A 14,544-nucleotide genomic window follows, 5' to 3' on the forward strand; every position below is an offset into this window, starting at 1 on the left:
AAATTTGGATTACGGATATTATTGGTAGAAATATCATCTGTTGATTTAGGAATTACAGAGCTCATCTTCTATGAGTCATAGCAAAAAATAATTCCAATACCATCTGTCTGTTTCAAGATTTAGTAAAATTTTAAGTCAAGTAGCATAAAATATTAACAGTGGACTATGGTAAAATCACATAGACTTGTCGAAACTCTTAAAAATAGCCTTTTTGTTGTCCAACATTGTCAAGGCTTTTTTTCGTCCATGGCTTCTAAAGGAATGGAAGATGTATTAAACATAGAAAGCCATGGTTGCCCAAGATCGTCGAGGCTTAACTAAAAGATGGTAGATAATTTAAGTCTGTTTTATAGCATTGCTCCCCACGATTTCATCACCCCCTGGCTCTTGGGATGCCATGCCACCACAGGTCCCTTCCTGTTTTCTATTAAGCTTGCTTTATTTCTACAACTTTTCATGGATGTTAGTAATCATTAAAACATGATGAAAATCAGTATGGTGTACAAAGCTGTTCTTGAAAAAAAATAATTCAGTGTGTGCTAATCATGATGAGAAATTCATACAATTATTTAATCATAAGAATTTTCAGAAGCATCTCAACGACACACGCTTGTGATAATCCGTAGCCACGATCCAATAATCTTCAAACAGAATCAATCTTTTCTCCAAGGATCTTTGATAAAACAGAGTATCATTTTAAACTCAAACCGCACATACGCCTTATGATAACTTTGTAACTAACTGTGAAGTCCTTGAATAAAAACACAAAATCCCGACTGGAGTTCAGTCAACTCTCAAGTTGATATGCTGTAATTATTTGTAATGAACATTAAATTGACCATGTTATACCGCTACTCATCAAATATGACCCAACATATGGAATTTGTTAATTTTTAGGTACATTTCACAAGAAAAATAAAATTGAGTCAATATTTGATGATCACGGAAAAAATATATTTCCATTGTTAATGTTGCGTATAACTATAGGTTCTAGGATAGGCTTTTGACCTTTGAACTATAACATTTGATGATGGTTATTTTTGGTTGACATGACCTGTAAAAACTATCAAAGTTCATTATCAGTTCATAAAGTACATTATGGCCAATAGCCAATGACAGAGCACATTTCAGGATGTTTTATTTATGACATTAAAATATAAAAAAAAGTTGAATTATGGGATTGGGCATTTCCTGGATTTAAGGATAAGACTTCAACCAATATTTATATTTAAAAATAGTGGTATTTTTATAATTGAAAATTGTAAATATATGAAATAATTAAATCTTTTCTATTTTTTAAATTAATGGTATTGAATTATTTGATAAAAAACATATTTGCTATAAGGAATAATATCTTAAACAAAATTCCTGAAGCATTGAGCCAATTCCATGCATGCACATACAAATTAGATCATAATTAGTAGTACAGTATAGTTCCCATAGGATGCCTGATGCTGAGTTCTCCCTGAGGCTAAGACTGACCAGGTTACTTTACCTGTAAAGGTAATACTTAAGCCATGCCAGACAAGATAGGTTTGCTCAGGTGGGCTAGTTCTTTAGTGGTTAAGTGAATATTTACTTATGGATTGATATGTTAGGCTAGCATATTACCTCAAAAAGAAAGGTATTGTTCATTCAAGGTGTATTTTTCATTAAATAAATTATCTTTCCTCTTGACAAAACTTATGCCATATACATCATTTGTCTTTTGTACTTGTAGTGTAAAGAAATGTTGTTATCTATCTTTTTCGTAGATGTATTACTTTTGCGACAGCAGAATTCTATTGTTATTGTTGCATATTGTCTGAAATGATGCTGTCAGTCACTGGGCATGGTACACATGGGAGGAGGTGAACCATATCTTATTTGTTTTCTACACTAGGTGCCAACTTACTTATCTGGGTGTTTTATTCACACAGGCAATACCCACTCCTCTAAATAGCTATATTAATTAACCCTCTTCCCCTTAAATCAATTATACATTACCAACCTTGGTATACTGAATAAGTACGTGAGTAACTGTGTTGTGTCCGGTATATTGCTGATCTGTTCTATCCAAATTGGGTGGCATGCTGAAACTTCTATAACGGCTGCTCCGTGAATATCTCTTGCACCTAAAATAGACAAATGTAACACTTTATAAATAGAGAATTCAGCCAAAAGGCCCAATAATGAACTAATGAATAATTACAAAAGTATAACACAGTAGAGTCCCTTCTTTGGGACATTCATATTAAGGGGACAATGCTTTGTGGTGTTCTATTGTACTCCCAAGAATTGATACAAGTCACTATGTATATTAAATATTTTTACATGCCAGGAACAGAATACTGTATTAATTTGCGATACCAATGTAAAGAATAAAACCGAGAAATATGGAACGGTTAGTAATATTTTTTATTAGGGACCTGGGAATATGTACTGTACAGCTGGTAAGTATTGCACTTGGTATCGTTCATTTATAATATTGTTATAGCAACAATACTATTATTCTTGCAGAAAACTGTATTATATTAGGTAAATTCAGCAAAACATTTACAGTATCGTTTTGTTTACTTGTATTAACTTATAATTTACATTCATAAGTCAATGACCTAAACCACTCGAAGCAGGTCAACTACGGTGCAGGTCACAGTCAATGTGTAATAATGATAATTAAAAACGACAGGTAACACACCTTTGCGCATCCTTTGATGTACATCATGTTACAATGCTAGAACCACAAACACACTGTTTTCTGACCACAAACACGCATGTCTGTCTGTATTTTTTTTTATTTACTTATTTTTTTAATATTAAAGTAATATTATCATGATCACCTTTGGTCTAATTGTGGAGGTATACAATTTCATAGCTCCATGGTATAATACAGCTATACAATCAATTTTATGTCTTTTTATACTTCTATACAAAAAATCAGATTTTTCAGATACAACAGGGCAATAAATATATCAATATGGCAATTTATGTCACACAGAATCCTGCCAAATATTGCCTAGATGTTTCATTAACATATATTCTATTTATATAAACATAAAACTTGATTGCAATCATGTTGATGGTAGCTCTATGTGACATTTATTTGACCAATATTTCTTCCCAATAAAACAAGTATACAGCAAACACTTGCATAAACTTATATAATGATATGGAATGTAACAATTAAGACAATTGCCAATCTCAAATTTTGTTTTAAAATGATCAATTACTATGACAAATTTAATTTACATCATATTGTTCGTCAGCCACAAAAGAACATTTTGGTCCCTAGATTGGTTGATGTACTTTCATAATAAATTGTTAATAATTATAAGGGGCGCTCTGTAAACATGTGACGTGTTCCCGGGAGGGAGACTGCGGTATTGATATGACAAGGAAGATAAGCAGACGACCCATTTTGTATCATGTGATGCGTGTGGGTTTGCGTGACTCTTGTTTTGTTAATATGGGATTCGATTCCATAAATGGAACTAATGTATCACTTTCTAGGCTTATTATTATCAATATCTAAAGCAGGTGAACAGAAAAATTATATACAAAAAAATTAAATAAAAAAACGTGGATATGAATATCAAGAAAAATAAAGAGGCTCCTTCATCGTCAAGCATTTTTTAATTTGAACAAATCAACCCTCTATAAATCTTGTATCATGTGGTGTGTGTGGGTTTGCGTGACTCTTGTTTTGTTAATATGGGATTCGATTCCATACATGGTACTAATGTATCACTTTCTAGAATCTAAAAGCAGGTAATTAAACAGAAGAATTTTATACAAAAAAATATAATCCAAAAACGTGGATATGAATATCAGGCTCGTCAGGCAAGAGGTTTTTCGTCAGGTTTTAAATTGAAGAAATTAACCTTATAAATCAAGATTAAAAATATAAAGTTTGGATTTAAGTTATTTCAAATTTTACTTCAAAATTAAATTTCATACAGTTCTAAAAATGTTGTTTTACTAATTGCTTGTTTGTATTTGTACTGAATATTTTTTTTATCTAGATTCAATTCACCCCTAATTCCAGAATCATACACGTTTGATTCATTACAGTTGTGTCAAGCCCATCCACCAAAACTTTTACCCATGGACACGATGATGTCACTCACCATATTTGGGCACATCACACTTTAAAAAAATTAAATGATAGTTTGATAGTGTAGACAGAGCTAAAGAGCTGGTACTTTACACAGCACTACATTAATTTATTGAAAGACTTCTTGTACATTACTGCAACGTACAACAACCTTTATTTAGAACCTTTACAACTGAAACTCCTTCTCTTGTAAGGCCCCAATTAGGCAGAAAGTCTGTAGTAAAGATAACCCATCAATATTTATATTGCCTATTTGACGACTTTCTATTTACTTTTCATTTATGAGGCGTCAGAATGCTGGTCAATTTTTGTTTCAGTTTTTACATAAAAATTGAATGTCTTCAAGTTATTTGATTGACAGCTTGAATTAAGAAGAAATCACAAATTTTTCATAAATAAATTAATATGATAATTGTTAGTCTTTAAAGGATCAGCTTTGGTACGGTTAAAATTAAGTGAAAAAAAATGAAAAATCAATAAAGTGACTATCACAACCTTTAAACTGTACCCAGAATAATTTTAATGTTCTCTATCACATCAGTCAAAAACAAACAGAGATACATACTTGTAAGACAAAAAGCACCAGAATGAACCAATTCAAAATCAACTTCCATCAATGTCTTTGGAGGTCCTAACCTCTCCATCGGCGACATCTTCTCTCTCCTCTTTTTATCGGCTGTCAGCCGCTTTCTGTCGATACCTTGCATCGATTTGCTCCTACCGCTACGTCGCAATTCTACGGATAAAACCATATTGTAAGGGTTTAGAATGTATATTCTCTTTGGTATTGGCTTCAACACACACCTTTCACATCCAGGCATTTTGATTCATGTGACAAAATATTTTATTGTTCTGCTAGTTAAAATTCATAAATTAAAACCTGTGAGTCAAGTGTACGTATCAAGTACGTATAATTACGAAAGGCACCCAGACCCGAGGATACATGCGTAATAAATAAATTAGTATGATTTTAAAATTATGACAAGATACGTCTACCCTTATTGTCTGAGGTCATCTCTAACCCGAGGTCAGTTTGTCAATCATTTCATTAAGTTAATCAGCCCTCTGGTCAATATTGTGGCCGTAACGACTGACAGGTCAGTTTGAAAACAAAAGTAAAGACAATGTCAATTTATAAACATGGTTATCGGTCAATCTGTATTCTTTCCTGTTTGTCCATCATTGTTATCAGTGGTCAGTTTAGGTATTAGCCCACATTTTTCATCTTCTATATGCAAATTATGGTCTTTATCGCAATGTTTGTATATGATTATCTGATTGATACTCTTGTATTTAATTTCTATATTTTGCATTATCTTTATATAGGAGCATATTGAATAATAAAGGTTTTTAGATCTTTATTGAATAATAATATATACATGGTGTAAGATATTAAACAAAAAACACAGTGAATTATGAAATAAAAATGTGCAAAAGGAATTATAATTTACTAAAACTAAAAACAAAATTCATTTATAAATAAAAATCAACTATTTCCAGACTGTTTTCAAGATGTCACACCATATAACATAATATGGTTGTCAGTAAACCGTTGCTAATTTGTCTTCGGTTCTTTGAGCGCTTTATTAAAACTCTTGAAATAGAAGATGTCTCAGCCAAGTAGTTAGATGATATCACTGAGCGCTATGACTTTCGTAATTCGAGATTCATAGGAAATTGCACTAAATAATTAGGACTGTTATCTAGGTATGATTGATATGGTTTAATAGTTGCTATTGGCTTTATAGGTCTTCCTTTAATTATTGACTCCTTCCAATTAGAGATTCCCTCCAATTACTGACCACTTTTATCGGCTCAGACACAATATAACATTATATTGTATTCACTCCAAAGGCAAATTACTGAAATCTGGATCTGGATATCAATGAAGATACAAAATAAAATACCTGTAAGCAAAAAGCTAAATCAAAACGATAAAGTAAAACAGAAGAAAAATTAGCAGAGCTTTTATTATTAATAGTTTAGATTGGTAATATCGGTTTGCTAGTTTTAAGAAAAAAAGGATTTTCATCATTTTCAATGATTATGGTGTATATATTTTTTGTTTTACTAAAAAAATTAACATTTAATGTTTCACATTGACATACTTCCTTGACCATGCAATGATGGAATAATCATTAATGTATACATGCTGTACAACATCACAAAAAAAATTAATTCATTAAGCATGCAAATACAACAAGCACTAAACAGTCTAATAAATCACAACCACAAATCTCAAAGGGAAGTACGATTCCTAGAAAGGGAACACTCAACCTAAATGTAATTAAAGAATTACTTTACAAATAAAAAATATTTAAGAACTGGTCTGTTGATTATTAGCAACAAGGACGGTTTAAAACAGTGCTGTACGTAGTATACACATTTAAGACGATTTTCCATTATGCAAATTTGGTTGTGTAAATCGAAAGTGTCAGCATACACGCATACGTAGAGAAGGATTTGGAAGATGGAAACATGAAAACGCATTCATATGCTGATGCGTTTGATTTTCGCTAACAAATTCGCTGAGTGGAAAATTGGCTTTAAACAAGTATTATTTCTAAGCTAAAATAAGACACAGTGTTAGGTATCACAGGTGAAAATGACAACTAATGACTATAATACATTTTCCATTTTGTTACCTGCTTGGTGGAGATCCTCAATACTAGAACAGCTCTCATCATCCTCAGGTATTGAGTTAGTGTCTTGCGTGAGAATATAATTAAATTTCCAGTATTTAGGTATATTCAAATTTATTTCAAACTTAAAAACTTTAGTTTATGTTATGTTTCACAAAAAATTTAATATTAAAAATCTTTGAAAATACTGTATAACTGTACATGGTACTGTATTAAAATAAAATATGAAGTAATAGGTGTACCAGGCTGACTGTACATTGCACATGCTCACAAACAAATTGGTGTTGTGATAGTTTCTCTAACTATAGACGAATACTTTCACATTTTTTTTAAATCAAACTAGTCACTATAGTATTTAAGCATGTGCAGATGATTTTGGAAAATAAAAAATTCCTAAAACAAGAGGTTTTACAAAACAAAACATGAAAAAGGACTCAACATTAAGAAGCGAATTGTGACGGATTGAGCCTGAAAAAAATTGAGAGTGGCACACTCTAACGCAATGCTATGTAATAACACAGGCAAGAATTAAGTTAACTTTTAGTTGGTGTTATTAACACCATTGATTACTATGAAAAAGTTGCGACAAATATGTTATTTCAAAAAGAAAATCGCAAACACATTTTTCCACACACAATGATGTATTGTGTTCTCATCAGATGGAAGGAGGTACTGTACATGGTATTTACACTGGATCTATAACCAGTGAATATAAACAAATATTCCAAAATAAATACCACTTTCAGGTTAATTAAAAATATAGTAACATCTTTTTAGAAGAATCCTATATCAACAAACACCAGTTACTTTCAACAATCGCCCTTCTGTGTTAGGTCAACAACAAGTAATTGGCGAATAATACGTCTTTATTAGCGTAAAGCTGACTTCACTTAACCATCTTAAAGACTATACAATTATATTTATACAGTAATGAAATTAATACTACAATTTGAATAAGAAACAGTTATCCAGCTATGAATAACACCTTTAATATTAAAGTATCAATGTTGAGACGTTTACTGTGGATCAATACCACACCCCTCAGGCAACAGCCTCGCCCCCTAACCACACATATCTTATAATTTAATTTTCGTCAGGAAGGTTCAACATAAAGCCATCTGTACGTGTGAATCTTCCCCCCTGCTAAAAACCTGTATGCGTACTGGAACGTTAGTAATTCATTTGTATACTAGGTCATTTGTTTTTGTAAACGATTATTGTTATTGAATAATATTGAATCTAGAGTTCAAATAACGGCCGAAATTGTGGGTCGGTGACACACTATCGGTTTATAAAATAACAAAGAATTGTTCTGAAAATAAGTTATACCCATATACATTTTTGACACATTTTTAAAATTTAGGTTGTGCTATAGTACTGTAAATTGGTTAATCTGCCTAAAAGAAATATATTTAAAAAAATACTGAGTACTGTATGTCCCAGGGGGTCTGGTTATAAAATTTGTAGGGAAAATTTAGGGGGTGGGTTTATACTCGGATTACATTAACATGGAATATACCAACATTTTGTGTCCTAAGTTAGCTTAAATTAAGGTGGGTAGGATTATTTCAAAGGGCATTCTATTTCTTTATATGAAAATCATAACAATATTTAATATTAGTTTTAGTCAATATAAGATTTATTCATTTTTATACACATGGATCGGATAATGTATCAAATTCTACGAACAGTTACACCCTATAAACATTTTCTAGTTTTGACTTCTAAGAATTTTGTGGTAGTTAAAAAAAATGAAGGTTGGCAAATTAGCTTATTAGAGATCATATTAAAAACAGTAAAACAATCTTTATTTTTCTTTTGTTGTTTGCGGTTTGGTTGTATGGAAATTGTGGGCATTACATAGGGTAGCTTAGGTATGAGAAGGTTCCCTGTCTTCCTCTCTGCCCACCAATACTGTTTTAACTTTTGAATTGAATGCTTTTCCCCATCCCCTAAAATCTAATTTCGCAAAGCATCAACATCTAAAACAGATGCAACTTCATAATTATGATCATTTCATTCATGGTTTTGGTTGAATTCCATCAATTTATTACATTCCTCGGTGGATCTTTGAAACTACCGACAGGCTTTTACATCCAAGCTCTTCCCAGGCCCAGCTTTCTGCAACAGACCCTCCCAATTAGAAGGTCAATTGGTATGTCAATATCGTAATGGGACAATTTGCTTTAACAGTTTGATCAGCAAACATGGTCAAGAATTGTAATGAACAAGCTGGCAAACAAAGTGTGTGAATAAAAAATGTTATAATTGGAAGACATATAATCTAAATTTTATTAGGATTGGTAAGGTCATTTTATAATGCCTTAATTTTCATGAAGATTAAATTAGATAGAAATGTCTCTTTTTTTTTTAAAAAAAAGGACCAAAACAAATTTACTCTTCTGTAAGGTAAAGTAAACAAATATGTTCACGTAGTATTTTTACTGGCTTAGAGAAGTCCGATCCCAGTCCAAACTTAAATTTAAAAATGTATTCAATATTATTATTTCAATTATATGTAATTTTACTTTCTATGGACCAGAGATTCCAAAATAAAAGATTGAATGAAACAAAAATTAGAATTTTTAGAATTTAAATTTTAAAACTAAAAAAAAAATTGATGCATCCTTGGCCTTTTGTTTTTAAATTTATATTCAAAATATCATCACAATTTTGAATAAAGAATTTTTGATTATCATAAAAAACAATTCGATAAATTCTCTAAAATCTCAAAATAAAATCCCTTACGTCTCTTTTTAACGTAATAAATTCTCTAAAATAGAATTTCAAAGTTTCTTTTTAACGTAAATAAAATCTTTTAATTGTGAAATGTGTGAATTGATAGAATTAAAAAATAATTGAATGGCATAAAATGAATTTCATATCTTCAATATTAGTTGTAATAAACCTTTTATTGTTGGGCTCTTTCAAACTTTTATTGTTTTTTTTAGGCATACTTTTAATAAACACTGCATGCAAATAAAGTAACATTTAATTCTAAATTACATTGAATTATTGTAAAATTGTGCTCTTTCATCGTTATTTCAGCCGGTCGATCACGGTGGAGTCGAGACTCATACCACCTGGCTGGACCCAGGCTTTGTTTTCTTCATCAACAATAGGCCTAACTGTAGCTAACAATTGTCTCAATGCCTTAGCATTGAACCTCTCAAACCCCATTGTTTTATACCTGCATCTCTAAATAATATTCCCCTTACCTGATCTTGAGTTTAAATTATTCCTTCCATTTGTATTCCATCCTAATAAAGTTCTATGGATCTCTCTCCTCATATCCATGGTTTGATCCATAATGCCCGGAGGATAAAATATCACCACAAGGCACACAAAAGGCCAGGATCAATCGATACCACCGAACAAGTGCAGATCGACTGTATGTTATTCACTACAGGTTTGTTATGCTGTCAAACATGGCTAAGCTGATTAGGCCCAAACACGTGGTACATATTGTATCCCCAAGGGGGGCCACTTCACAGACTCCTACCACCTTCAACGATATGATCTTAGCTCCCATGGGTTAGCTTATAATCCAAAAGTATTTTTAAAATTTGGAACATTTTTCTTTATCAATAAAACCGACAAACCACTTCATGTTTATATAGCACTATTGCAAAATAGGTAGAAACATCTAAGAACAATCAAAGTACTTTACTATTAGTATTTAATAGGATTAGATTGAGCTTATAAACAAACATTGAATTGGATCAAATTAAATCCATATTGAACAAAACAAATAATTGTTATTGTTTTTAACCAGTTAACAACCTTGTACACATGTTGTACTTTAACAAAAACAAACATATTTCAAAACGTATACATTACTGTATATATATAGAATAATTTTATTGAATTAATTCAGATTAATATCTTATAATTCTTCTTAATTAACTATTTTTTTAATTAAAAAATATAAATTTTGTTTATATAATTATTCAGAATTCATGATTTTTTTTGTATAGGAGTGGTTGTTGTTATTGAGTTGTTTTGGTTGTTAGGGCAGGTTTTATAAATTCTAACATTTTGTTTTCGAAATTTAGTGCGAACCAGTTAAAATAAATTTGTTAATATTATTAATTGATATTGATGTTACAGTAATGTGGTTAATTAATTATTAATATCAATAATTTGAATAATCAATACAAGAAGGAGGGAATGCAATTATGTAAGTTATCTAAATACACAAGTTAAAGAAAGCTCAATGTAATTGGTAAAAAATTGCACAATGCCAATGTACCATCCATATCAGAGTTCCTGGCGCCATTTATAATTATATAAAAATATAGTGCATAAATTTTTATGTCGAGATGAATTATACAAATTGTTACTTACCACTTCTATTTAAGGATCCATCTCTCCGCGGTAAACGTGATGATAATCGTTCCTGACTATTCCGTTGCAAACTCCCATAACGTTTTGGACTTTGGGACGGTTTTTGTGATGTCAGAGATTCGCTTCTTTGCACCTTCACTTGACCTTCGACTACCTGCGCTTTTGGTCGTGGAATTTTACTGTTTATTTTCGGTGAGGATGGTGCAGAAGATTCAGATAATTTTGGCCGCGGAATTTTTGATTTCCTATTTGGCTTACGTTCAAGTGTCGAGGGCGATACAACGTCCTTCCAATCAAGGCGTTTCAAACCATTTTCATTTCCAACAACAAGTTTTTCCAAATTGGTCTCAGATTCTGACCGTGTTGGTATGTTTGCGTTTACGCTTTCCATCCACTCCATGGTAAAAACTATCTCAAAAGAATCCGGTGGTAAAAATATGTCATGTACTTCTTGATCAACGTAATATTTCAACGAAATTAGTAGCGTATCCTCACTAACCTCCTTCACGTAAAAATAAAAATCCCCTGGCCGTAATTCTTTGCATGCTAGTTCACATAAATGAATGATTATATTCCCATCGTGGCAGAGCGGCCAGCCCTCATCGCATGGCAGTTGTCGTAGATTCAGCTGAAGCAAAAGCAAAAAAAATGAAATTAGATAACTAAATACAGATCGTATTAGATGAGAAATGATTAAGTTATTTGGAAGGCAGCCTAGGTTTGGTGGGTCGTTATGTAACAGCTGGGGTGAGGTAGAGTGTGGAAGTAATTCTACAAAGAAACGACCGTGTGATGCTTAATCAACGAGAATAGATCTTGTCATGCTGAACACGATACAACATATCTGTCTGTAATCTATATCAAAGTGCGTTAAAAACCCTAGTTATTTACAAGAACAAAAGCCCTCCCAACACGTATCTTATTGTATTTCTGTAATCACAAACGAAATTTACTACAATTATAAAACAATGGCTGGTTAACTCCTGTTTGTCAAAATAGATCAAAATGCATTGTTTGTACATCAAACTATTACGAAAGAAGATTATTAAATCTTTGTATAATAACATTATCATCAAAAATTAATTCAGTCCGTTAAATAACCATTCATCCCCACATATCTTTACATATTCTGCAATACAATAAAAAATATGATAGAACCACTCTATTCAAGAGACACTACCCTTTTTTTATTAAACAATCAATGTGTTTAAATGCTATGGCAAACCTCTATTGATGGGACACAGTTTATTAGACAGTATCGTTGCTATACAGGTACAGATACCTTTAAAATTGAACCTTAATTATATAAACTCTTCCAAAAATAAAACTTCCTTGGGTTGCCTCAAAGATGAGAAACAATTCACAGTTCTCGGGGTGATGACCGATACAATGAAAATGAATCTTACCTTAGCTAACGAACTATCTCAGTCATATTAATCAAAATAGATTAGTAGTCAAGAAACAAAAGCTATTGAATTTGATTAAATATAACGAAGTCATCGTAAGATATCAATCTCTCATCAACACTGTATCTCGCCAAATCCGCAATTAAAAAATAATAGTCGTGAGTCATAAATTTAGTTGCTGGTTTAGTCTATAGAACACAGGGAATGGTCATAGCCCATGATGTAGACATTATTGTGTCATTAAGTAAGACAATGTTTACTATATGCTTTCAAGTATTTAAAATACATGAATATATCATCATAACAAAGGCCGAAAAACATAGTAAATATAACGTAGGTAAATATTTAATTCTAAATAAAAGCCTACTCTACAAAAAAATTAAATACAGTCAGTTAGCAGCCCATCTAATGAAATTGGTGTGAGAAGTGGGCTGGCTTGCTACATTTAAATAAATTTACAATAATACTAGGGTGTACTGACATGTGTTTATGTTCATAACCCTGTACTAACGAAATTATAGGCATTTTATTTTCAGTTATTTATCTACATTTACATAAAATGTAAACATTCAATATGACATTGTACCTGCAAAATTATTATACATAATTTTATGGGCTGATGTAAGGTGATTCAAATAGTATGATGCTATTCCCTTAAAGGTCACATCATGTCATGCGGTGGCTAAAATGCTCAATCTACGACAGAGACTGTAGACAACTACACTAGACACCTACAATCATACCTGTACTACTTTTAAAAACAACAAACATTTTAAAAATAAATTTATTTAAAAAAAAAATAAAAAAATAAAAACAGTAAAATTTTCTATAATAACAAATACTTTTTTTAAAAAGGGTACTCAAAAGAAAGCAAATCTTTAATCATGAGATCCAAGCAAGATAATAAACAAGATAACATATTGTATGAAAATAGGCAAAAAGAACAATATTTTTTTAAAAAGCAATAATACGCCTCAACATTATGACTAAGCTTAAAAAATGGGGACAAAAATATTACCCAACGAAACTTGAATAAAACAATTGGTAACATAACAATAGATAAAACCTAATTAAAAATTAATTACAACTGATGATTCAAAAATTAATTCAATAATTTTAATTACCTAAGGAAACAACAGTCACACCTGATATAGAAAAACTCCAGACAAAAGTAATCACAAAGAAGTTTTACATACAAGATCTTATAAATGAATGAATCAGTAAATCTATGACGAGAGGTCGAGCATGCAGGAAGCCAAGGCCGACCACAATCCTCTGATAGGACTTGGTACGACATCCGCCACACGCAGTTACGATTGCATATAATCAGCTGATAAATAAATACATGCTGAGGTGTGAACAGACTAGGAAGTAGGCCAATTAGAAAACAATAAAAACTAAAATAATAGAACAATTTTTGTTTATGTTTATTATGTTAACAGTTAATACAAAAACAAAGAATATACAACTTACTGCGAAGGAACTTTTATCTTTTTTCAAGTATTAACACTTCCTCGGGAGAGTACAGGCTATTAAAATATTGGTTTATCCAGGTAAGTTAGGCACAAGATAGATAGAGGTCTATAAATGAACAAATTAATTCAATGGATGTGGTTTTATTTCAGTGTCACTCAAATGGATAAGGCTGGTTTTTTGTTGGTAAAACATCCAACATACAACAAATTACTACAAGAATAATTTACGTTTTCAACTTCTTTATTAAGTCACTATTTTTAGGCAATACTAATCTGTACCCTGGCCTTATTAAAGCTAAACTTTGCTTAATATATCAGTTAGTTTCAGGGGTATGTGCTTATATCTGAATCAATAATACAGTATACAAGAGTGTTTCATATCTAAATGATAATAAGACTTAATCCAATTGTACTTCCCTAAGTGTCACTCCTCCCAGAATGTTTGTTTACAAACATATCCTGTAGGCAAGCGTGCTTGTTAAGCATTGTTTTTATGAAATAGTAATAAACAAAATGATTAATCATCATGTTATTAAGTTGAATTACCAATACAGGTAGAGGTATTGTGAAACATCCATCTG

General features: G+C 31.4%; 1 protein-coding gene across 6 annotated transcripts in view; it reads right to left on the reverse strand.

Annotated features, from left to right (window-relative positions):
* The window catches only part of LOC144851134 (puratrophin-1-like), an 83,049-nt gene that overhangs the window by 33,770 nt on the left and 34,735 nt on the right, over positions 1–14,544 (reverse strand). For 4 of the 6 annotated variants that reach the window (XM_078708681.1, XM_078708680.1, XM_078708678.1 and 1 more), the window contains exons 3-6: positions 11,083–11,710; positions 6,739–6,801; positions 4,659–4,829; positions 1,991–2,114 (exon numbers count right to left, since the gene is read on the reverse strand). In XM_078708681.1, coding sequence (XP_078564807.1) covers positions 1,991–2,114; positions 4,659–4,829; positions 6,739–6,801; positions 11,083–11,710 — 986 coding nt within the window. Of the gene's footprint in view, positions 1–1,990; positions 2,115–4,658; positions 4,830–6,738; positions 6,802–9,953; positions 9,972–11,082; positions 11,711–14,544 lie in introns of those variants that run through there. The other 2 variants (XM_078708682.1, XM_078708683.1) reach the window with 2 other exon arrangements.

The sequence above is a fragment of the Antedon bifida genome, chromosome 8 (genome assembly GCF_963402885.1).
Source record: "Antedon bifida chromosome 8, ecAntBifi1.1, whole genome shotgun sequence".
In the NCBI taxonomy this organism is placed as follows: domain Eukaryota; kingdom Metazoa; phylum Echinodermata; class Crinoidea; order Comatulida; family Antedonidae; genus Antedon; species Antedon bifida.